Raw genomic sequence first — 25,007 nt, 5'->3', positions numbered from 1 at the left:
CTCCAACTAAAAGGGTCCCGGCAAATAGGTGTGAAAAACCTCAGCTGGAGACCCTGGAGAGCCGCTGCCAGTCTGAGTAGACAATACTGACTTTGATGGACCAAAGGTCTGATTCAGTATAAGGCAGCTTCATATGTTCATGTTCATTAAGCACACATTTCTTTTTCCTCCTCTTGTGTTTTCTTTTTCGGCTTATCTACGTGTGTTAATCATTATACAGATCCTACTTTTACTTTGTATTTTTTTCTCTAATCCAACAAGTACAAAATTTCCCCCCTTCCCCTCCAAGTTTTGTGATTTCATAGTACCTAGTGTGGATTTCATTTAATCTAATTCTTTTTGTTTGTTGGCTTTTTATTGTCATATTATCAGAACCTTTATCTTTATATGGGTTGCAAGCTTAAGCAGGCATTAACTCCCACACCTTTAAATAGATCAGTGAAAAGAAAATGGTTATCAGGTCTAGATTAACCATCATACACTTTCAATAGCAAGAGCCACCATGCTGGAACAGAATAAAGTCCACCTAACCTAGATTTCCATTCCCAACAGTGACCAAATAGATGCTATGAAATTCTCTTGGATGCTCCAAAATCCTCAGAAACAGGACAGGAATGTCCCGTCTTCTCCCACTTTATGTCTTCAGGATCTGGTCTTCAGAGATATGCTATTTCAGTACATGGGGGAGGATTCTATTTATCATGATTAACAGTTATTCATGGATCTCTATGAACTTGCCCATATATATCTTAAAATGCCATCTAAACCAGTGGTCATCATCACATCACCACATTTGGCAAACAGTCCTGCATCTTTTGAAATTATATAACTTGGGTGACAGGCGGCCTGGTATAGCCCGATCTCATCAGGTCTAAGAAGCTAAGCAGGACCTGTACTTGGATGGGAGACAAGGCTGTGCAGAGGGCTGCAATGGCCAATCACCTCTGCTTCTCACTTGCCTTGAAAGCCCCTTGCTGGGGTCACCATCAGTTGGCTGCGCTTGATGGCACATATGTATGTATCATACAGCCAATGAAAGCAATAATCACCCTTCAAAGGGGGGGGGGGGATTATGATTTAAGTATTCTTAAAATCATGACATAGGACATTTAGAAATAAGTAGAATCGGGGGGGGGGGGGTATGAGCAGGAATGCACAGGAACGCAGTTCCGGCTGGCTTGGTGCCAGGGGGTGTGGCCCAATATGCAAATGATCCCTGCTGGGCTTTTCCCACAAAAAGGCCCTATGTGAAACAATGGTGGCATCAGGGAGTGTGGCCTAATATGCAAATGAGTTCCTGCTGGGCTTTCTCTACATAAAAAGCCCTGAGTAGAACCCTGTCAACATAAGCACAGACTATTATTCTTTCTGCAGTGGCTGAAGTGGTGGTGGTGGGGACCCACTGTGACAAAGTTCAGGGTAAGAGCCAATTTAATCAAGCCTAAGGAGGTGGAGGAGGTTGGGAGAAGCACTGGGATTTGTGTTTCTTTTGGGGGCTATAAATCCTCTCCACAGGCTGGCAGTTACCAATAATGCATTTTTAATTGAGTTTTGTCTTGCAAAGGATCATCAAAGCAAAATGCTTCATTTCCTTCTGTAAAGTGGGGATGAGGGGTCTGTTCCCTTTAAAAATAGATAATAAAGAATATAAACAGGAACAAGGTTGGAATAACATGAGACAATAAACAAACCTCATTCCCTGCCCCCCTCCATGTAAACATTCACTGCGAGATGTCCCTGGATGAAATATATAAAGCTTTAATTGATTCATTTAACTGATGCTGTCCACGACTGCTGTGAAATAGTTCTATGTAGAGATGCTTAGGGGTTTTGTTTTGCCAAGCAGTCTCTCTGGGCCACAAAGGAAAGCTTTTTGGAAATTTGGTTCCAAGGGCAGTCAGTGCCATGGTGAGGCACTGGTGGGATTTGCTATCCAAAGAAACAAAAAGCCCTTGAGCTTGCCCTGAAAAAACTCTTGGTGTCCCAGCCTGAACCTAGCTCCTTTAGGGTGGATGCAAAGCAACTTGACACTTCCATCTGCTTCTTTTCCTAAGGAAGTACTCCCTTTGCTTGCTTTCCCCTCACCTGTGAGTTCTTCTGAGAAATGCTCCTGCCTTCCAGCTTTGCACACTGACAGCAAACACAGAATTGGAAATCCCCACGTCTGCTGCTGAATATATGGCGTTTCACCATCTGTGCGCTGAGTGTTTGATTACTGATCACAAGGGTAATTAGCTCTGTCTCTTGTCATCTGCTTCCCAAGGCCTTCCCAACTCCCTTTAGAACTCATCTCCTGAGTCTATTCCTGCACTGTGAGTTTCAATCAAACATGAAGCCTGTGGGAAGACAGGGTGAGCTTGCTAAAGGGGGAATGAAACAGTATCACCCACCATTCTGAACAATGCAGTAGCCTATGCAGAAGCAGAGAAGAACATGAGAATGTTTGCAATTTCAAAACAAGCTGCTCAGCAGCTCTTATTCCTCCCTCTTTTTAAAATCAAGTCAGGGCCAAAAAAGGCCAAATGACAAAGGCATTAGTGTTTGACCACAAACACTAAACTGTTTGCTAAGTGGAGGGGGAGTCAACACATATCCAGAATCCTAAATTCCAGCCTGCAGAACTATAGTCCTATATTTAGACAGCCAATTAACTAGGCAGGCAATATGGATGAGGCAAATTTCAGAATAGCATGCCAACTTGCTATTTTTCAGTGTTGCGGAGGAATCAGCAGATGCCTTGGGTGAGCAGTTATAAAAATGCTAAATGTTCTCCTTTCGCCTACTCATTTGTTGCAAATCTGAATTGGCAACTTGCACCCCATCTGTCAACAGCACAAGGACAACTCAAGACAGAGAAGATCTTCATGATATGTCTGCCCACTGATTGGCAGGGATGTGAAAAAGGATCAGCTCCTATGGAGCAATTTCATTCTGTTGCAAAAGTGGTAACATGAGTGAGCTGCACTATCACTTTTGGTGGCTGCCTGCCATTCAGCATCCTTGAGTGCTCCAAGTGCTTTGCATATATTACTTATCGATTAAGGCTAGCTTATGTTAGGATCCTCATATTCAGTCTTGTGTTTATTCCTACCTACAGAGCCCTCAGAGCTGCCCCTTCTCTTGATTTTACCATGACTGCTCCCATGTTACGGAAGAGCTTTCCAGAGGTTATCAAGGAAGCATCTGAGAGGTTCACAGCTTTTATAATGGTGCAGAATCTAAAACATTTAAGAGGGTACTTGAAGGATGTTAAATGGTAAGAAGGCTGTCTTGTATAATGTTTCTGGAATTTGTACTTTATCATTTGTTTAAAATATTTATATACTCCACCTAAGGTTGCCAGCCTTCAGGTGGGGCCTGGAGATCTCCTGGTTTTACAACTGAAGTTCAGCTGGCAAAGTTCAGCTCCCCTGGAGGGAATGGCTGCTTTAAAAGTTAGACTGTATGGCATTGTACCATGCTGAGGCCCCTCCCCTCCCCAAACTCCACCCTCTCCCAGCTCCACTCCCAAAGTCTCCAGGTATTTTCCAACACAGACCTGGCAGCTCTAACTCCACCTATCTCCCCAAGCAGCTCAGAAATCCAGATAGGAAACAACAACATAAAAATAGATAAAATAGTAAACATTAAAACAGATATAAAATATGTTAACCTGTCCATATTTAAATGTAATTTTAAAAACTTATGCCTATCTAGCAGAATATTCTGCTTTGCACCCGAAGCTCTGCAGAATATTTATGTTATTTCATATATGCACTGCCTTTCTCCCCCATGGGGACCCAAAGCAGTTTATAGTGTTCTCCTCTCCTCTGTTTTAGCTTCACAATTTATGATGAAGTGTGCTTATTAGAGCACACGAAAGCTTATATTCTAAATAAAAATTGGTTGGTCTTAAAGCTGCCACTTGACTCCTGCTTTGTTCTACTGCTTCAGACCAACATGGCTGCCCACTTGGATCTATCCTGTGAGGTAGGTTAGGCTGAAAGACTGTTGACTGCCCCAAGGTCACCCAGAAAGCTTCCATACTGGTATGGGAATTCTAAATTGGATTTCCTGGGATTCTAAATTGGATCCCAGTTTGACACTATAACCCTGCAGGACTGGTAATTGGCCTGCAAGAAACTGGCTCTTTCCTGCTTCCTTCTCCCAGCCACTGCTGCTTCTCCAAGCCTCTCTTCCTCATTTAGTGAGGAAGAAGGAAAAAAGAGAGCGCACATACAGCTAGAAGGTGAGTCCATCTGTCCTTTTATCTTGGAGAGTGAAGTGATTTCAGATGCCAAATAACAATAGCGGTCATTGGAAATGAGAGAAGAAATCTAGGTCCCAATTCAGCCCAGGAGAAAGAATTGAGCTTCATTATCAGTTGCAATTCAGCAGTCTCTTCTTCTGATCTTCCTTTGAAATTCCTTTGTAAGAGAACTGCTGTTCTTAGGCCAGCAACTGAATGTCCTGGACGGTTAAAAAGTCCCCCCATGGTTTTTGAGTGTTATGGTTTCTTATAGATGTAGAAAGAGCCAAGTAGCAACTTGAAGACTAACAAAATTTGTGGCAGGGTATGAGCTTTTGTGAGTCACTGCCCACTTCTTCAGACTTATGTCCATTTATTCTTTGCATCCTCCTGGACCAAACTGAGACCCAGCTTTCCTGTCTCATTACCAATGATGATATCTCCATGCCTACTACCCCTTTGCATATCACACCTAATCCAATCAAGCCTATTGCCATTCGGCATCTGAAATCATAAATTATAAAGTTTATATCTCTGGAATCTCGTGTTCCATTTTATGGCATATATGGTCTGGCCTAGCAAAGTGCCATTTATGTCAGATCTGGTCCTTGTAACAAATTAATTTGATACCTCTGCTCTAACCACTACACTGGCTCTCAATAGCTCTGTTTTGCAACCTCACTGGAAAGGCATGAAAGCAGACTGTCCCGTCTTCTGGAAGGCTGCTCCACAAGCATGGGGCAGCCATTGAAACAGCCTGAGTCTGGACCACTGCAGAATGTGCCTTCAACAAAGGGGATACTGATAACAGACCTTGCTAGGAAGAACGACGTTGCCACATGGGAACATGCTGGGCCAGGGAATTAAAACTGTAATAGTTTTTGTAAGCCATGTTGAGTTTTCTTTATGAGAAAAGCAGCACAATTTTTTGCCCTGTCAATATCTGCTTAGTGAAGCCTGCCCATAGTCACAAGGTTTTCACAGCAACAATAAAATGATTATGCAGGATATATTTGAAATGGAGATGGTGTGTCAGCACCATCTTTTGAAATCAGAACTTAAAAGCGGAATATATTAAGCATCATAAAACCCTGCTTGCAATCAAGAGGAGAAATGTGCAACTACAGCATCACTTTGAATCTGACTGATAAGACATAGGAGAATTTTACTTCATTTATTCAAATTACTTTAATCCTACCTTTCGCCAATAGACCATCACCACTGCCTAAAGGGCAGGTCTATACATGTTAGGCAATCCAAAATGCAAGTTGCCTGCAAGAGCTTGCTTTCGGTTATGTGTTTGATACTTGTAGACTTCTGAAATCATTCTAAACATATTTTAATTGGTGCTGAAAGATATAGCACTTGTTACTTTATTGTGGAACTGCTCCCAGCCGCGCTCAAGCACCAAGAACAGGAGCAGATGTTACGCCTGATTTCAAACTGCTTCCAAAAACCGCATTCCCATGCAGAGTTCTTCCTTATTCTGATAATTTTAGGAACACTCACAATGTAACCTAACGCAGCGGAAGCCTCTCAGCTCCTATTGCTGGCCGGGCAGAGAAACTTACGTGATGATACCATGTCATGTCATCTGGTATATTTCCAGAAGCATTAAAGTGAAGTGGTGATAGCAACAGAAGTAAGCAGAACTTGCCACAAGGACACCATTTTCAGTGTCATATAGCAGGCGCTCAACCTTGCTGTAACTCAACTAAGCCAGCCAGTGCAGACAATCTTACATTAGCACAATCAGCCAGAACAGAACTTCATAGACAGAACATGCCCGTTTTCTTCTTTCTCTGCTACTGTCTTCCTGGGTATTACCCCATCTGAAGCACTGATTCCCCTATTATGAGAACTTTCAAAAAATAAAATAGATCTTCTAGTGTGCGATAGGATGGCTTCAGAATTTTTTTTTTTTAAAAAACAAGAGAATCAAATATAGAAAACTGACAGGGTTGTGGTTTTTTTTTGTGCGGATGGAGTTTGCCATCAAGTTACAGATAACTCATGGCAACTCCATAGGGCTTTCAAGGCAAGAGATGTTCAAAGGTGGTTTGCCATGCCTTGCCTTTGCATAGCAACCCGGGATTTCCTTGATAGCCTCCCATCCAGGTAGTAAATAGGGCCCACCCTGGTTAGCTTTTGAGATCTGACAAGACTAGGCTAGTCATTGGGGAGGGGGGGGGAGGATTTTCTTTAAAGTGTTCCTAAAAGTGGTAGTGTTTCAACTTTACCACTTGATCCACCACTCCCTGCCATCCCATGATTCAAACTCAGGGTTGATTTTTCAGGGACACAGTCACCTGTATAATGCTAAAGTAACTGAGGTGAGGGAACCCATTTAACTTCCATAACTATGATCATGGCAGGGTGATTAGATTACATAAGAGAGAAGATAAGGAAATCATTTATTTAAAGAAGTTATTCATTGTAAGTAGCTTATAAATTCAAAATAATTCTTATTCATCTTCAATAACAATTCAAAGATATATAAAGACACCCTTGGGCTTTGGCACCAAGGTTACATATGCTTCTCTCTGTTACCAGGAAATCAATTCTCCATTCATTTCTTTGAAATCCCTTTTGTTGAAGGAAATGGGGGGGATTTCCTGGAATTCATTGTTATTTAGAAATAAAAGGGAAATCCAAGAATAATTAGATATGGGTGCAGTTAATCAGTAAGCAAGATTTAGTGCAGCAGAGTTAATCATTAGAAAGACAAGAATGATCACTGCATAGGTATGTAGGGAAAACACCTAAATTATGTAGCTTTTGAAAGCATGAGTCATACTGCATAATACCATTTTCAGATTTTATAATGCTGGATAGTGCTACCGCTTCAACACAGGGGTTCAGCCCAGACACAACAAGAAACTATGGCTTATTTTAATCAAGGTTACTTTGTTTGCATGTGATCACTCAGATCTTGGTTTGCCTTAACCAGAACTGATTTCATCAGTTGCACTCTGTTTATGGGGAATGCTTCCACATGAGGGAATTCCTTGTTTTGTTCTCATGAAAAGGCATTTGCAGCAACGATGAAGTTTCCATATGGGTATCTTTGTGCTTGCTCCTCATGCCTTTCACACCTTCTTTCACCACTGGGGGGGGGTGTTTTGTTTTTCTGAAGAAATGGTAAGAGGTATATTTCTGTATCTACCAACAGGGCTTTTTTTTTTTTTAGCAGGAACTCAGTTCCAGCTGGCTTGGCATCAGGGAGTGTGACCTAATATGCAAATTAGTTCCTGCTGGGCTTTTTCCTATAAAAAAGCCCTGTGTGAAACAATGGTGATTTCAGAGGCTGTGGCCTAATATGCAAATAAGTTCTGTTGGGGTTTATAAAAAAAAAAAATAGCCCTGACTACCTTTGGTGTAGTGGTTAAGTGTGCGGACTCTTATCTGGGAGAAATGGGTTTGATTCCCCACTCCTCCACTTACAGCTGCTGGAATGGCCTTGGGTTAGCCACAGCTCTCGCAGGAGTTGTCCTTGAAAGGGCAGCTGCTGTGAGAGCCCTCTCAGCCCCACCCACTTCACAGGGTGTCTGTTGTGGGGGGAGAAGATATAGGAGATTGTAAGCCGCTCTGAGTCTCTGATTCAGAGAGAAGGATGGAGTATAAATCTGCAGTCTTCTTTAAAAACAAAAAACAAAAAAAACAGCAAAAAGCCTACCAGTACTGGGGAGTGCACTGGAGGACACATGGGGAAAAAGAGGAGGTACAGACATGGGTGGGAAGAAGCCAGACTGTGGTTGAGCTTATTGTGTTAAAGAGCGGCTGCTCACAGGCACAGCTTAGAGGGAACACTGGATGGTGGTGGGCTGGAGCAGCATCTCAGCTGAGCTCCAGCAGCGCTCACAGAAGAGAATGGGTAGAGGAACGGAAAAGAAAGTCTGGACTAGATTAGAAACAGAAAGCATTGCTTTAGTTGGGAGGCGTGAAAGGCAGGATCCAAGGTTGTGACATCTATCTCTACACCACTCAAGGCTTTCTTTCTCACCCATTCCCCTTCCATCCACCCTGGAAGCTCTGAGTAGGAAGCAGGGCTGGTAGCTCTAACACAGTTTCAGGGCTTTTAGCATGTGGGAACTGGCTTGCTCTCTGAGCTTGGCCTGCATCTTGGGATCAGGAGACAAACTGCAGACACAACACAGAATTATCACGATGCCATTGCACTCTGCTTTTCTCAAAGCATGTAATGTAACCTAAAGACCATTCAGTTGTAACTGGATTTGGTTAAATCATTCCAACCTGTGGAGTATACTTCAAGGGAGAAGAACACCTATACTATACGTCAAAAAATATAATTGGAGGATGCTTCCTACACAGACACAGGGAAACAAAAAACAGCCATAATCTCCAATTTAACTTACAGTCCTGCAATTGTAGTAGCAATGGAATGATTCCCTATATGCAATGTCTACCTGGCCAATTCTAAGTTGGCATCAGGCGTTCATGTTAGAGGGATTAGTGCAGCCATCCCCTCAGAAACTTCAACAAAACACATCCAAATGTGCTTGTGAGGAATGGCAACGTCACACACTTATATTATCATTTTCTAAAAAAACTGCTGGTGCTGAACAGGCCCAGAAGAAAGCCATACGGCAAAACAAAAATGTGTTTTGGCAGAGAAGAAACCCAACTGTCTGTTCAACATAATAGTACAGAAGAAATTATGCAAGATAATATCTATTTTAAAAAGCCACCTTAAGCCACAGTTCTGTATCACTGCAAGCAACATGACTGACTGACACTGTTGCCCCTCTCATGAGAATGCTGTAATATGCTCAATCCTACTGTGGTCTGTCAGTGATGCTTACACAGACACATGACCCTGGCTGGAACAAGAGAACTGGCAACCCCATTCATCTGGCTTGCTGTCAGTATTTACGATGCTGCTTAAAGGTGTGGATTGCCATAGAGCTATGTCTCTAGTTGGCTGGGATTTCAGAAATGGAGAACAGTTCCTGCCCAGAGCTCGTTACTAACTTCAGCTGTCTCTAGTATGCAACTAACTCTGTAACAGGGCCGAGGGGATTTATCTAATTAGAGTATTATGGAAAAGAGTCGGGATGAACAGAACAGCAGAGAGATGGTCATGGAGCCTTGCCAATCAAAATGACATGTGAGCATAGCACAATCAATGTGAGTGCCCCATCCCAACGCAATTGGGCATAGGGTTGCCAAGGCAAATTCAAGAAATATCTGGGGACTTTGGGGGTGGAGCCAGGAGACATTGGGGTGGAGCCAAGATCAAGGCTGTGACAAGCATAATTGAACTCCAAAGGGAGTTCTGGCCATCAAATTTAAAGGGACGGCACACCTTTTCAATTCCTTCCTTCCATAGGAAATAATGAAGAACAGGGGCACCTTCTTTTGGGGCTCATAGAATTGGACCCCCTGGTCCAATCTTTTTGAAACTTGGGGGGTATCTTGGGGAGAGGCACTAGATACTATACAAAAAATTTGGTGCCTCTACCCCCAAAAAACAGCCCCTCCAGAGCCCCAGATACCCGCGGATCAATTTTCTATGATTTTCTATGGGAATAAATCTCCATAAGGAATAACAGAGTTCCCAGCAGGCATTTTCCTCCCCTCCCCCCCGCTTTCTGATGACCCTGAAGCGGGGGGAGAGTCTTCAAACTGGGGGATCCCCTGCCCCCACCTGGGGATTGGCAACCCTAACTGGGCAAAATCTCTGTGCCTTGGATTTATGTCTGGGCTTTCTAGCCACATGTGGGTCTTGACTTTGCGCATGCTATACCAATACCTCCTTGCTCCACTATGCCTTGTTCTACTACATGAACTCTACATGAACTACATGAGCTGCCACACACTGGAGACAACCAATACTGTGTTGAAAGACATTACCTTAGAGTTCCTCCCTCTCTTCCTAGGGAGAGGCAGAATGTGTTATAAACTCACACATAGTTATATTCCTTTAAGCTACTACTTCAAATTTGATTCTTTACAATATCCATCTTTAGATTCCAGCAAATGTGATGGAAAAGTCCACAAATAAAGAATACCTCTGTCAAAAAATTTTTTTTGCTTACAGTGAAAATAAAGTGAGACATTTTTGAGGAAAATAATCCGTTAAAATCAAGAAGGAATACCCTTTCTGCCCAGATGGGTATTAACACTTACCAAAGGCTCTAGTTCCTTGCGATCTATGACATTGAGCTCTGTCACAAAATAATAAAAGTGCTTGTAACAGGTGTTGACGTGAGCCTCGGCCCCCATAATGATGATGCGGTCAAAGTGATGAATGTAGACGTGAACGAACACTCTGAAGAGCCTGCACAGAATTTTCTTGCAGATTTGGAGGAAGTTCTTTGGGAAAGGTACTCCTGTGAATAGAGAAAGGATGGTTTAAAAATTTCTTTCCTATTGCCACAACTGTTACAGCACTCTCACGAAAGAAAACCCCCCGAGAGAGCACAGTCCACACAATGGGTCTTTTTTAGTTACTCTCACACTGAAATCAACATAGAAGGCCCTCATGCTGACTGAGAATGAGAACTTTCTCTTGTTACAGTCACCCAACATAAAGCCTTGCGGCCCTGGGCTTTCTCAAGCTTGAGTAGTGTTCTATAAATATTTTTTTGTTCCTAAGTAGCCTTGGCACTAGTTCATGCAATACTTGGCTTCACAAATATACATTAGTTGTGAAGAGGATATTTTCAATGCTTGCTGTTTAAGATAGACATGGAGTAAAGAATACCATTCTTTCCCTTGTTACTGTTTCTCTGAACTTTTAAAGAACCAAGCAACGAATAATAAATACATGTACCTTTCACAAATGACACAGTGTGCCCTGACCTAGATAGCCCAGACAAGCCCAATCTCATCAGATCTCAGAAGCTAAGCAGGGTCAACTCTGGCAAGTACTTGGATGGGAGACCTCCTTGACATACCTGAGGTGGGAGGCTTCATTCAGCCACCTCTCTGAATATTCTTCCAGGCGCTTAGCAGGGGTCAATCACCAAAGGTCACCATGACTTCCAGGTGCACTCACATGCACACACACGTGCATGCACACACAGTACAAAAATATACCAACCCACCTCCACCCCCCAAAAAACACACAGGTGACATACTGTGTGAATACCTGACTTGGCTTTATGTATCCAAAAACAAAATTGAACCAGGTTGCCTGAAAGGATCCAGCAACTGCCATGGTTTCAGCATATTAATTCAGCTTGTTCATGTTTGCTAGGTCAATTCAGTATTGCATTGAATGATTCTAATACCTAGCTAACAGATTTGCCTCACTGTCCCCCTTCCTCAAAGTGTGTAGGTGCAAAACACCCCCAATCCAAACAAAACAGTAGCAGTCATTAACAGCACAATCCAGAGGGGGCGGGGGCGGAAAGTCTTTTGGGAACAGACGAGCCACTACATAGGTGCAGGAAGGGTTTGCGCTGACGTATGACCGGTGCCACCACAGTGGAGGGGAGTTACATCGACGGGGGGCCGCCCAAGCGCCGCTCCGCCCAAGGGCACCGGCACCTGAGGGCTGTGCCCGAGCGTGGGCGGAAGTGAGGCGGAGCGCGGCATTGAGGCGGAGGAGGGGGTGGAGTTGGGGGCGCAGCCAGGCTTAGGCGGCTTCCTGAGCAGTTTGGCCCATGACACGCCCCCCCCCGAGAGCCGCAACGCTACGCCTGCAAAATTAGTGGCGTGTCCCATAGGCACTCGTTGAAACCAAAAACAAAGGTTGCCTCTGCTACTGCGGAAGCTCGCAAACCCCTTTGGGAGCAGTGTGATTGCCTCACCAATCCCCTCGCACTTCGGCCTGGCGAGTCCCCTCCCCGGCGCCCAATCGCGGCCCACCTTCTCAAAATGCGCCCACGTAGCGGCTCGTCTGCTCCCAAAAATTGTTAGGGACAGGTTTGCATGGCGGGAAGCCCTGCTGGAGAGCTGCCAGCCATACAGACTTAGACTGAGGGACAGGCAGGCATGTTGGTGATGGGTTTTGCACCGTGTGGTTGCTTTGACTGTATCTTTGATTTGCAAGGGGAGAGAGAGGTCTCTCCCCTGGGGCTACCTGTTCTTGTTTCCAGGTCTCCACAGGTTCCAGGCTCCCAGAGGCTCTGCACGCGAGGACTGTTGCCCATGGCTGGGTAAGTTCCACTGCCCCACCTCCCAGTCCTCCCTCTCCCCTCGCTCTCAACCGCTCGGTGTGCGAGCAGCTCTGGCACTTGAACCTGGCAGTGGGCTCCAGCAGGGGGCATTTGCTGAGCCCACTCCCATGGTGCTGCCTGCTCTCTGTTGTCTCTCCTGCTTGGCATCTGCTGCACATTCCCAGGGCAACCCCCCCCCCCCGTCAGTGGCCTCTCCGAGGGAATGCCTGGGAGGGTGGGCAGACTTGGTCCTTGGGGGGAGAATGGGCTATGAGCCGCCACACTGCCCCCTGTGTGGCTGGACAGGGGAGAGGGGGTGCCGACCCTCAGCCTGCCCAGGCTAACAGCCTACCCGACCACACAGGGCTGTTGTGTGCTGGGCACTTGGGGGGGGGCGCTGAAGTGGATGCATGCCCAGCGACTCACACTGAGTTCTGCAGCCCCCAGGGAAGGTGTTCCTTGTACATAACAGGGGGTGGCAGCAGGGCAACACCGGGGGGGGCCTCCAGGGGGTGTCTTTCGGACTTGGTCTGGCTGCTCTGGCAGTTTGGTGTAGTGGTTAAGTGTGCGGACTCTTATCTGGGAGAACCGGGTTTGGTTCCCCACTCCTCCACTTGCACCTGCTGGAATGGGCTTGGGTCAGCCATAGCTCTGGCAGAGGTTGTCCTTGAAAGGGCAGCTGCTGTGAGAGCCCTCTTCAGCCCCACCCACCTCACAGGATGTCTGTTGTGGGGGAGGAAGGTAAAGGAGATTGTGAGCCGCTCTGAGACTCTTCGGAGTGGAGGGCGGGATATAAATCCAATATTTTCTTCTTCTTCTCCTCCCAGACACACATTCCAACCGCTGTCTAGGACAGCAACCTCCTGCACTTGGCACTTCCTGCTTGTCCGCGCATGCCTTTGCCTGCCTGCCTGCCATTGGCAGAGTCTCTGACAGCAGGAGGGAGTGGGGGGATTAACGGCCTCTCAGGCATGGGCTTTCCGTCCCCTTGCCCGGTCACATGCAACAGGCTGGCCAATCCCATGGTCCCACGTGAGCCTGCGCCTCCCCCAAATCAGCCTTGGCAGCCCGCCTGGGCGGAATCACCATGGCGACGGGTTCTCTCTCGCTTATCGGGCCGCTCTTACCCCTCCAAGCGTGGTGTAACATCTCCCCTTTGGAAGCCAATGAGAGGTGCCGTAGATCCACCCACGCCTGAGCGGCCGGCCAGCTGCCACTTATGTCTGGATTGGGCTGCCCGATAACTAAGGACTACTTACACAAACAATGAATGTTAGGATTTTTTAATGATTAATTTATTATATGTGTCTCATTCTGCTTCTAACAATTGCCTATCGAGCAGAAATTAGTGCAGCAAATTTGATGACATTAGATCTTGATTGGCCTGTGTGAGAACTTGAATGCACAAAAAGCTAATTGTGCTGTTCTGCATTATTAGGAGAGCCCACAAGACTAGGCAGGGGAAATCCTATCCTCATCCCCTTGTCCGCTGAGTCCAAGCGTGGCTTCCTTCCAGTCCCCCCTCCCCATCACCAAGCCCATAGTGCCTACAGGCGTCTACATCTGCTATTAGGTTCAGCCACAGTGGCAGTGTCTGGGAGCTGCTCTGTGCAGGGAGTAGCTCCCAGGCACTGCTGTAGCCAGGCCTGGAGAAGCTCTCTGACATCGCTGCTGCGGCCAGGCCAAGAGTGGTTCTCCAACACCAAGGCCACTGCAGTTGGGCTCAGAGCAACTCTCTGCTACCACCGTGCCTGGAATGGCTCCCCAACTCTCCTGACTCTGCTACCACCTTTCTAGAACAAAAGTAAGTCTGTTGTCTGCACACACACACACACAAAGACAACAGTCTGTATTTTTAGGGGGGGGGACACATCCCACCAATGTCAATTTGTTAGGTTTTCATATTTTTCTGAGAGGTCCCCCAAATTTGCAGATCTATTTTGTCAGCGTGGCCCCAATCTATAGATTTAAGAAGCTGCAGATTAAGCCACACTTGCCTATTAGAATATAAGATAGTGAAGCAACTTTCCAAATGCCCACAAATGGGCTGCTGAACAGATGAACAGTCCATTTAAAAAAATCAGCTTCCTGTTTGTGACTGGCACACAGGATGTTAAGTGAACTGGGGTGCTGGACATCCCTTTCTAACCAGAGGTGTCTGGAACTGAATAAGGGAACTTGTGTTCTGCTTCTGATTTTCAGCCTTTCAGAAGTCATATGCATGTGATAAGCTGCATAGAGCACTCTTACGGAAAATGTGTACTATAAGTAGTCTAAATAAAATAAATACATAATGTTGGCAGGGGGATAGTGTGCCTCTCCTTATATTCTCCCTGCTTGCATGTAAAGACTATCTCATGTATTGTAAAGACTATCTCAAATAGCTCAAGTATTGTCAACAATGTACAATGCATGTTGCAAATGAACAGGCTACCATTCTTTTATACACATACATGCATGCACGCACACACATGAATGAAAGCCAGGGCTTTTTTTGTAGCAGGAACATCTTTGTATATTAGGCCACATACCCCTGATGTTGCCAATCCTCTCGGAGCTTCCAGTAGGCCCTGTACTAAGAGCCTTGTTGGCAACATCAGGGGTGTGTGGCCTAATACGCAAAGGATTTCTGCTACAAAAAAAGCCCTGATTATAGCCTCTTCGTTTGCAACATGTATTGTGTGTGTATATATATATATATATCTCAAACTGATGACACCTACTAAGTTACCATAGCATAGAACTGCCATCATACAATATTACCTGCTCCAACTTCCCCAAAACAACAACAACAAAAAACTACCCTCATTTGTATGGCCATAAAAGTTTTCCCCACGCCAGATAAATTAGCATTCAAGGGTAGATGAATGCACACTTCTATAAAAGCAATAAAACAGAAATTGCTCCTGCAGTAGGTAGCAGCCAGAATATGCAGAAATATATCATTACCCATCTCTGCTTTACCATCTGGAATCAGCTTCTCAGATCCTTCCTCGGTATGCTATGTCAACTAAACTGTGTTACCAGGAAGGAAGGCTGACTGTCTGTCTATTAGATAACTATCTAGAAGGGAGCACTTTACATGTAAATGATTTGCAGAAATGTCACAGTGTGGTATCCAGTTGGTGATGAAAAGGATCTCTGGAGAAAGGAGATTTGAAAATCCCCTTCCCTCTGTTTTTTTATCTCTCTATGCTACTTACAGAACCGCAATGCTGAAAAGCAGCTTATAAAGCAGAATAAAATAATTGTAAAAACCTTTACTTATGGAGTATGAAGTGACACATTTTAGACTCATCTTGACAAATTGTACCATAAACTATAGCTATGGGAAAACTCAACTCTAAATGGATCCAGAAAGCCAATGATGCCTGTGTGATTAATTCAAATGACCAGCCTTAGCCGCTTTCTGAAGCACAGCGAAGATAGAAGAACATATCGGGGACCATCAATTAGACAGTCTTTGGCAAAGTGGATTAAATTTCAGACCCTGAAAAGTTGCTTGACTACAATAATGATTATGTCAGTAGAGAGCTTTAAAACTTGTAAGTAAATGATCATGGAAGAGTGAAAGTGCACTAAAATATAATCATGAGAAGTTGTATGAAAAGATAATGACTGAAATAGGGTCTTATGGGAACCACTGGCTGTGCTTGAAGATACTGAGCAAGTCCCACCCCCCTCTAGACTTCCTCTTCCGTGTCCTGGAGTCAGGCACACTGCAACAGGGACTAATTAGTTCTTCTCCTCCAGGGCCTGAGTGACATGCAATTGTTTTGGCTTGCCTGGAGTAATGCAAGAACCTCCTCGTCCATTATTAATCAGTCGATGCAAAAGTAATAAACTAGCAAAGAACGAGAGCACCTCCTTTTCAGCCTGCTGGCTATTTACACCTGTGAGAGGTAAAATAACCCACAACTGTAGTGCAGGGAGAGAATTTTGGCTGATGGTATATATCAGTGGTTCACAGCTAGAAGCCTTAGGCATGTGTGTCTGATTTGGACCAGGGAGAATTGAGTTCAAATCCCAACCGAGCTCTAAAGTTCAGTATATAACCTTGACCCAGTCACTGTCTCTCTCAGCCTAATAAACCTTACAGTGCTGTCGTGATGATAAACTGGGCCAAGTACCCTGAGAAGAATGGATAGCACACAAATTAATAAAAGTGTGGGCTAATAGCTCTGTGACACAACATTTACTCTCTGCTTTGTAGTGAGCAATCCTAAGGCGATCTCTGCTCAGGATCTTGGAGACATATTACTAGTCAGAATAAACAACACTCAACTAAGAAAAAAAGCACCTCAGTGTGTTTGAATACCCAACACTCTCCAGCTTCCAGGGCTTTTTTAAAAAGCAGGAATTCCTTTGCATATTAGGCCATACCCCCTTGATGTAGCCAATCCTCCAAGAGCTTGCAGGGCTCTTAGTTCAGGGCCTACTGTAAGCTCCAGGAGGACTGGCTACATCAGGGGTATGTGGCTTAATATGCAAAGAAGTTCCTGCTTACAAAAAAAAAAAAACCCAAACCCTGCCAGCTTCCTTCTAGGAGGGCAAGAGAGTGGTATGGGGGAGACAAATGGTCAGAAGGAAAGACAATTAGAAAACAGAGGACTGGGTACAGGAGAACAATATCTATAAACATGCTTTGAGCAGCAGGCCACTGTGGACTTGGCCTGCTACAAGCTACTCCCTTCTCAAAAGCTACTTTTCAGCAATTCCCCCAGAATTTGTAATGAAACCCAGTACCTTGTACTCATTGTTGTAAGGCAAATACATAAATATGGGGAGCTAGGACATTTACCATTTCACCCTGAGAGCCCCTGCTACAGTAAGGTTAGCACTTCCCCAGTACCAACTCTATAATATTTGATACCGATCAGAGAACTTGAAGTTCAAAGCTTTCTGAGAGAAACAGCATTAAAAACGACAGTCCTGGAATTCAAAATAATAAATGGCATTCTTTCAAACAAAACAATACTGGCTACTGCTTCACTCACAAAGGACAAAGGAGTGTGGTATAGCCAGCCCCAGCATGAAATTAGGGAAGGCAAAAAAGAGATGCAAGTTAAGAGCTAATAGCAGTCATAGCACAGGAAACGGAAGTCGCAATCTTGAGACTAATGTTGGCTGTAAACCTGAGGGTGCTTTCCTGTGTGTGAGCCCACTGACTTAACATGGGACTTCTACTCTGATCAGATTTGTTCAGGATTGACCCTGTTATTACCAACATACATATGATTAAGAGGATGCCTCACACCAAAGCACACCATTGTCCCATCAAGTTTTGTCTACTCTGACAGGCAGCAGCACTTGGGGCTCTCTGGAAAACGAAGGCACCAGATGCTACATGAGATCTTTTAACCAAACATGTCAGGGACCAGACCCAGGACCATCACTGTGTAAACCATGTGTTCTTTTACTGAGTCAGAATACTGACAGCAACTTTGGTTTTTTTCATAATTCACAAGGGATTTCCCACTCTTGGACTTTTAGGCAGGGCTTTTTCTGTAGCAGGAACTCCTTTGCATATTAGGCCACACGTCCCTGATGTAGGCAATCCTCCTGGAGCTTACAGTAGGCCCTGTACTAACAGCCCTGTAAACTCTTGGAGGATTGGCTACATCAGGGATGTGTGGCCTACTATGCAAAGGAGTTCCTGCTACAAAAAAGCCCTGACTTTAGCATAAAAATGTAATATCAGTACTTTAAAATAAATAACATTGCGCACTTTTCATTAGAATCTATCAGTACTAAAAGACATCCTGGATCTTTGTGTATTTACTCTGGAATGAACTGAGCTGCACATTCCAGTGTGCTTGGGGCTGGGAGTGGGGGAGGCGTGGGACTAATTTTTAGCAAAAGTCAATGTACATTGATCTGATCTAAATCCTCAATATCACTACACAGAAACCCAAACAAGCAGTTCCAATGTCTAATTAAATACAAACAGATATTCTTTTTTCTGTTACACTGGCCTAATTGCAAGTAAGTAGCTCTAACACTTAAGTCTCAGCACAATTACTCTTGCTACGTGTAGCAGAATCTGGTCAAAGTTAGATCCCACTGCAGCTTTCACTGTTAGAAGAAAACGACGAACGAACACAATCAATTCTCAAGAACAACCAGTATTGATCTGTGTTCAATCTGTGTCTGGGTAGATTACCTTTCCTTCACTTATTTAGTTTAGCAACAATATGACTCCTCTCTCCCCCGCCCCCCGCTCCAAAGATTCATGCTGGCTCACAGTGCGCTCACATAATACTATGTTTCCTGGCATATTACAGCAAAAGCAACATTTGAATGGTTTGACTTTAAAGTAAATATAATACATTCCAAAAGGGAAGAAATCACAGTTTATCAGACTCTGCGGTTCAAAGAAGAAACACAGAGGCATTAAATTAGATCACTGAGCTGCAGTTATTAAAGGGGGAAAAAGATGACAGTGGAATTTCTGAGCTAGCGGCTACTTGCTGAAATAGAAGAAAAGAATTTATTCCTGGATGAATGAACTGGCTTTGATTCAGGAAGTGGAACTGAGTTAGCCAGGATTTGGCTATGAACAAAGGGGAATGACAAATTCAGTTTAATTCAGCATTTACAGTCCTAGGGTACTAAAAAAAAAAAAGCTCCCCACCCCCAAACTGCCAAATTATTATATGAGATATTTGGAAGCATTCCTGACCCACTGGTCAGAATCCTCAAAATGTCTTTCTTTCAGGGGCATAACATATAAATAATATCAGATAGAAGCAATGACAGATGTGGAAGAAATTTGAAGCTGATGTAATCCAGCACCTAAAAAAAGAGATTTGAGGAAACTAACCCTTTATCCATAATCCCTATACAGATTTATTTCTCTGTATGTTCATATAATTTCAAGAATCTTTTAAACCAGACAACCATTCAGATGGTGAAAGGAAGCAAAATTGAAATGTGTTATAGGTACCAACAGGTTAGTCTCAGGAGTGTCGAACTCATTTGTTATGACGGCCGGATCTGACATAAATGAGACCTTGTTGGGCTGGGCCATGTCAAGCCAGGCCATGTGTGTCATAAAATGTAATTCCAGATAGCAGAGATATAAATTTTATAAAGAACACAAACACAATTAAAATTTTTCTTTAAAACAAACTTAAAACGTGCTTAAAATATTAGCACTTGTTGGTCTTAAAGGTGCTTGCTTTGTATTTCTCCTGTGTGGTCCAGAGAACTGGACAAAGGAAGCTCTGGCTCTTTCCTTCCTTCCCCAGGGGACCAGGAGGGGGAGAAGCCTCAGCCAATAGAAGGAAGAGAGGCTTCTCTCAGTAGCTCTACTTTGTGATTGAGAGAGCCTGGTAAAGCAAGCTATTCCTGCTTTCTTTCTCCCCAAGGGAGGAGCCTCAGCCAATGGAAAAAATAGAGGCTTTGCTCTGTAGCTCCTGTGCAATTGAACAAGCCTTGCAAAGCAAGCTGTTATGCAGAAGGAAGAAAGAGAAAGGGAGAAGGAAGCAGACAACAGCCAGTTGCCTGATAGGAGCCCTCTGGGGGCCTGATTCAGCCCCCGGGCCGCATGTTTGACACCCCTAGTTTCGATGAGTATGAGGGATGTATATGAAAATAAGCCAACCCACATAGCTTGGCATGGAACTACAGTCTCCACATACAGCCAGGGCTGGCCCCACCACTAAGCAAAGTAGGCAATTGCCTAGGGCGTCAGCCTTCTGAGGGAGCCGGATTGGGCACCCCCCATGTGACTCAGTGATGTTATCAGTGCAGGGGGGGGGCGCCAAAAGTTAACTCTGCCTAGAGTGCCAGACAGTCTAGGGTTGGCCCTGCATACAGCAGTTAATGTCACAAGAAAATAATTACATCAGTGGTGTCCATCCATTGTAGCAATGTTTTATGGCCTCTTTGATCATTACCTCTGCAAGAAACTAGGGCTTCTTTGGTCACTGTAATGTTGTTATGGAATAGCCTGAGATTGCACACCACATTTTGATATCCCTCTAAAGGTTATGTAAAATATTTTCATTTCAAATGCCATTTTGCAGACTTCTGATTAGGCTCTCTAATGGGAGATGCTGAGGTACAGTGCTTATAGTGATGTAGTTCTGGGCAAATTTATTTTGGTTTGATTTTTTGTGGTCTTGCTTTGTTTTGAATGTTTTGATGTGATGTAAGCAATCTCAAGCTGATGGAAAGGCAGGATATCACTTTTTAAATAAGTAAATGAAACCAACCATGTGCCTAAAGAGCTCGATCAGGGTTTCTCAAACTTTTCTTTCCCGTGGCCTGGTAATTTTTACACTTCTCCTTCGTGGCCCACTAAAATTTGGGGGTGGGGCCAGGAAACTTTGGGGTTGGAGCCGGGAGACAGGAATAATGTCATTTCCTGTGGTGTCAAGGACCAAGTGATGTCACTTCCGGGGCACATTGAACCAAAACTCCACGTCTTCCTGTGATGTCACTTCCAGGGCACTCCCCCAAACCTGCCTCTTCTGAAGTAAATTCATTTTCAGAAAAATCTCTCTGAGATTCATACTAAGTCAAAATGGGGGTGGAAAGTGGACGGTCCACTCTTTCCACTCCCACACCTGCATGTACCTATCTGTGTGTTTTTCTCCAGCTTGCAACCACTCCTAATGCCCATGTTCAATTGCCTGCATCACCTACACATCCCTTCCTCAACAGCACTGGCCAGTGTATGCAGTTGGGAGTGCTGTTGCCACTGCCATCAGGAATGCCAGCACTGTGTACCACCCACACTGAACCCTGGCAGCTGCTGTACCTCAAAATATGTTGACACATTTAGTAGGCCCTTCCTTCAGCTGCTACTACTGGAACCCTGCCTCAAGCTACAACCAAGCTTGCTTGGTTTCAAGAAAATCTTTCGACAGCTATTTTTCATACTTTTCTTTGGTTGAAACACTGGGAAATTGCTGTGAAAGGTAGCAGAGAATTGTACTTCAATTACTTTCAAGTTATATGAAGTTCATATAAGCTTTTCTGCAGTTATCCCAAAAAGGATATTTATGAGGGGCTTGCAGCTTTTTACTGGCTGTGTTTCCCATGCCTTTAAAAGCAACGTGTTGTGCAGATACTTAGCCAGTGAACTTCATCCTTTTTAATATCTACAAAAGGAGTTTAATTTTGGTGTCAGACAGCTGTTAAAAGTGGGACTAGTAAAATGGTGCCAAGTTCATAGTACCATCGCTTCCAGTGCTGTTGAGATATACCACAATGATCTCCAATAATCTCTTTCTGTCCCACACCTCTCACTCTCACTCACTCACACAGAAATCTCATAGAAAGGCAAGCTGGCTACAACTGGGGGTGCCAACTTTTGATTGACAGAGCTCCAATGTCTGCAACAACAGTATGATGAACAGAAAAGTTTCATTCAGTAAAAATGGAAGGAAAGAAAGAGAAAGGGAAAGAAAAGGAAATAATGAAATGGAAGGAATGGAAAAGAAAGACATGGAAAGAAAGAACATAAACATAAGAGGAGCCATGCTGGATCAGACCAGTAGACTATCCAGTCCAAAATTCCCTCATACAATGCCCAAAAAGCACCAGAATGTCTACCAGTGGGGCCAGGGCACTAGAAGCCCTCCCACTGTTGCTTCCCCCCCTCCCAGCACCAAGAATACAGATAGAGAATCACTTGCAGGGAAAGAAAGAAAGGGGGGGGCAAAGGAAAAAAAAGCCTTCCTCACCATCAGATGACCCCAGTCAGCAACAATTCTGCCCAGGGGTCGTTTGGTAAAAAAAATAGCTACTGGAATGCCCACTCCTGGCTGAAAAAAACACACCGCCCCTCCTGGCTGAAAAAACACACACACACCCTTTGCCGCCCAGGCCTCCTGGCGAAATCTCTCCAAAAGAACATACTGCAAGGCACATGAAAGCTTATACCTTGAAGAACGTTTCATGGGTCTGAAGTGCCAGTGGATGCCAGCTTTTCTCTCAAACACTGGGAGCGGGGGAGAAGGAAGGAGAGGCAGCCCAGCTTCTCTTTGTACAACACAGAGATGGGGTGTGGCTAGCTTTGGCTTTTCTTGTGACCTGGTAGTGAGGCTTCCGTGGCCCGGTACTGGGTCACGACCCTGCAAATGGGAAACAATGAGCTAGATAATACTGTTTTTGTGCATACCATACTGAGACTTGTCCTCTATTTAGATGGGAGAGTGAACAAGTACAGTACAAGGCAGACACAAGCCTTTTCTGTCCCAGCACTGCCCAGCGTATGGGCCTCAACTCTTTTCCCCTTTGACATGCTCCCTGAAAGCAGCAGGGCTGCCATTCTCAGAGTGGGACATATCTAACAAGTCTCTGAGAGTCTTACCCATGTGCTTAACTGACTCTCTCTGCTTCTCCAAACCAGCCACCTTGGCCTCGAGGGTTCAAACTTGTTCCCTGAGAACCACGAGCTCCTTGTACTGAGTACACACCCATGATTTCTGCCCAGTTGGCAGATAAGCATATATGTTGCACTCAGTAAGAACATAAGAGAAGCCATGTTAGATCAGCCCAATGGCCCATCCAGTCCAACACTCTGTGTCACACAGTGGCAAAAAAAAATTATATATATACACACACACACACTGTGGCTAATAGCCACTGATGGACCTCTGCTCCATATTTTTATCTAAACCCCTCTTGAAGGTGGCTATGCTTGTGGCCTCCACCACCTCCTGTGGCAGTGAATGCCACATGTTAATCACCCTTTGGGTGAAGAAGTACTTCCTTTTATCCGTTTTAACCTGTCTGCTCAGCAATTTCATTGAATGCCCACAAGTTCTTGTATTTTGAGAAAGGGAGAAAAGGACTTCTTTCTCTACTTTCTCCATCCCATGCATTATCTTGTAAACCTCTATCATGTCACCCCACAGTCGATGTTTCTCCAAGCTAAAGAGTTCCAAGCGTTTCAACCTTTCTTCATAGGGAAAGTGTTCCAGCCTTTAAATTATTCTAGTTGCCCTTTTCTGGACTTTCTCCAATGCTATAATATCCTTTTTGAGGTGCGGCGACCAGAACTGCACACAGTATTCCAAATGAGACCACACCATCGATTTATACAGGGGCATTAAGATACTGGCTGATTTGTTTTCAATTCCCTTCCTAATAATTCCCAGCATGGTGTTGGCCTTTTTTATTGCAAATGCACACTGTCTTGACATTTTCAGTGAGTTATCTACCACGACCCCAAGATCTCTCTCTTGGTCATTCTCTGCCAGTTCACACCCCATCAACTTGTATTTGTAGCTGGGATTCTTGGCCCCAATGTGCATTACTTTGCACTTGGCCACATTGAACCTCATCTGCCACATTGACGCCCACTCACCCAGCCTCAACAGATCCCTTTGGAGTACCTCACAATCCTCTCTGGTTCTCACCACCCTGAACAATTTAGTGTCATCCGCAAACTTGGCCACTTCACTGCTCACTCCCAACTCTAAATCATTTATGAACAAGTTAAAGAGCATGGGACCCAGTACCGAGCCCTGCGGCACCCCACTGCTTACCGTCCTCCACTGCGAAGACTGCCCATTTATACTCACTCTCTGCTTCCTATTACTCAGCCAGTTTTTGATCCACAAGAGGACCTGTCCTTTTACTCCATGACTCTCAAGCTTTCTAAGAAGCCTTTGATGAGGAACTTTATCAAAAGATTTCTGGAAGTCAAGGTAAACAACATCTATCGGGTCTCCTTTGTCCACATGTTTGTTCACCCCCTCAAAGAAATGTAACAGGTTAGTGAGGCAAGATCTTCCCTTACAGAACCCATGCTGAGTCTTCCTCAATAACCCGTGTCCATCAATGTGCCTACTCATTCTGTCCTTGATAATTGTTTCTACCAACTTTCCTGGTATTGAAGTCAGACTGACTGGCCTGTAATTTCCTGGATCTCCTCTGGAACCTTTTTTAAAGATGGGGGGTGACATTTGCTACCTTCCAGTCCTCAGAAACAGAGGCAGATTTCAATGAAAGATTACAGATTTTTGTTAGAAGATCCACAAGTTCAACTTTGAGTTCTTTCAGAACTCTCGGATGTATGCCATTCAGACCCGGTGACTTATTAGTTTTTAATTTGTCTATCAGTTGTAGGACCTCCTCTTTTGTCACCTCAATCTGACTCAGGTCTTTCAACACCCCTTCCAAAATTAGTGGTGCTGGGGCGGGCAAAAAGTTCTCATCTTCCACAGTGAAGACGGAGGCAAAAAATTCATTCATCTTCCCAGCCATTTCCCTATCCTCCTTCAGTAATCCTTTTACCCCATGGTCATCCAAGGGCCCCACTGCCTCCCTGGCTGGTTTCCTACTTCTAATATATTTGAAGAAATTTTTATTGTTGGTCTTTATGTTTTTTGCAATATGCTCCTCATAGTCTCTTTTTGCCTGCTTGATCACAGTCTTGCATTTGATTTGCCACAGCCTGTGTTCCCTTTTACTAATCTCACTTGGACTGGTTTTCCACCGCTTAAAGGAGTCCTTCTTACTTTTTACAGCTTCCATTACTTTGTTTGTTAACCATGCAGGCCTTTTCATATTCCTGTTTGTGCCTTTCCTAACTTGTGGATTATAGTTTTAAATAGTCTCCAAGCTTCCCCAAGGGGTTTGACCATATTTACCTTTCCTTTCAGTTTCCTCCTCACATGCCTCCTCATCTCAGT

The 25,007-nt window shown here is 44.4% G+C and overlaps 1 protein-coding gene across 3 annotated transcripts in view; it reads right to left on the bottom strand.

Moving 5' to 3' along the window:
* The window catches only part of MOB3B (MOB kinase activator 3B), a 157,235-nt gene that overhangs the window by 6,798 nt on the left and 125,430 nt on the right, over positions 1-25,007 (bottom strand). For all 3 annotated transcript variants that reach the window (XM_060237184.1, XM_060237185.1, XM_060237183.1), the window contains exon 3: positions 10,379-10,581. In XM_060237184.1, coding sequence (XP_060093167.1) covers positions 10,379-10,581 — 203 coding nt within the window. The remainder of the gene's footprint in view (positions 1-10,378; positions 10,582-25,007) is intronic.

This window comes from Heteronotia binoei, chromosome 4, assembly GCF_032191835.1.
Source record: "Heteronotia binoei isolate CCM8104 ecotype False Entrance Well chromosome 4, APGP_CSIRO_Hbin_v1, whole genome shotgun sequence".
NCBI lineage: Eukaryota > Metazoa > Chordata > Lepidosauria > Squamata > Gekkonidae > Heteronotia > Heteronotia binoei.
The sequence above is the reverse complement of the archived record's forward strand: the minus strand, read 5'-3'. Positions and strand labels throughout refer to the sequence as shown.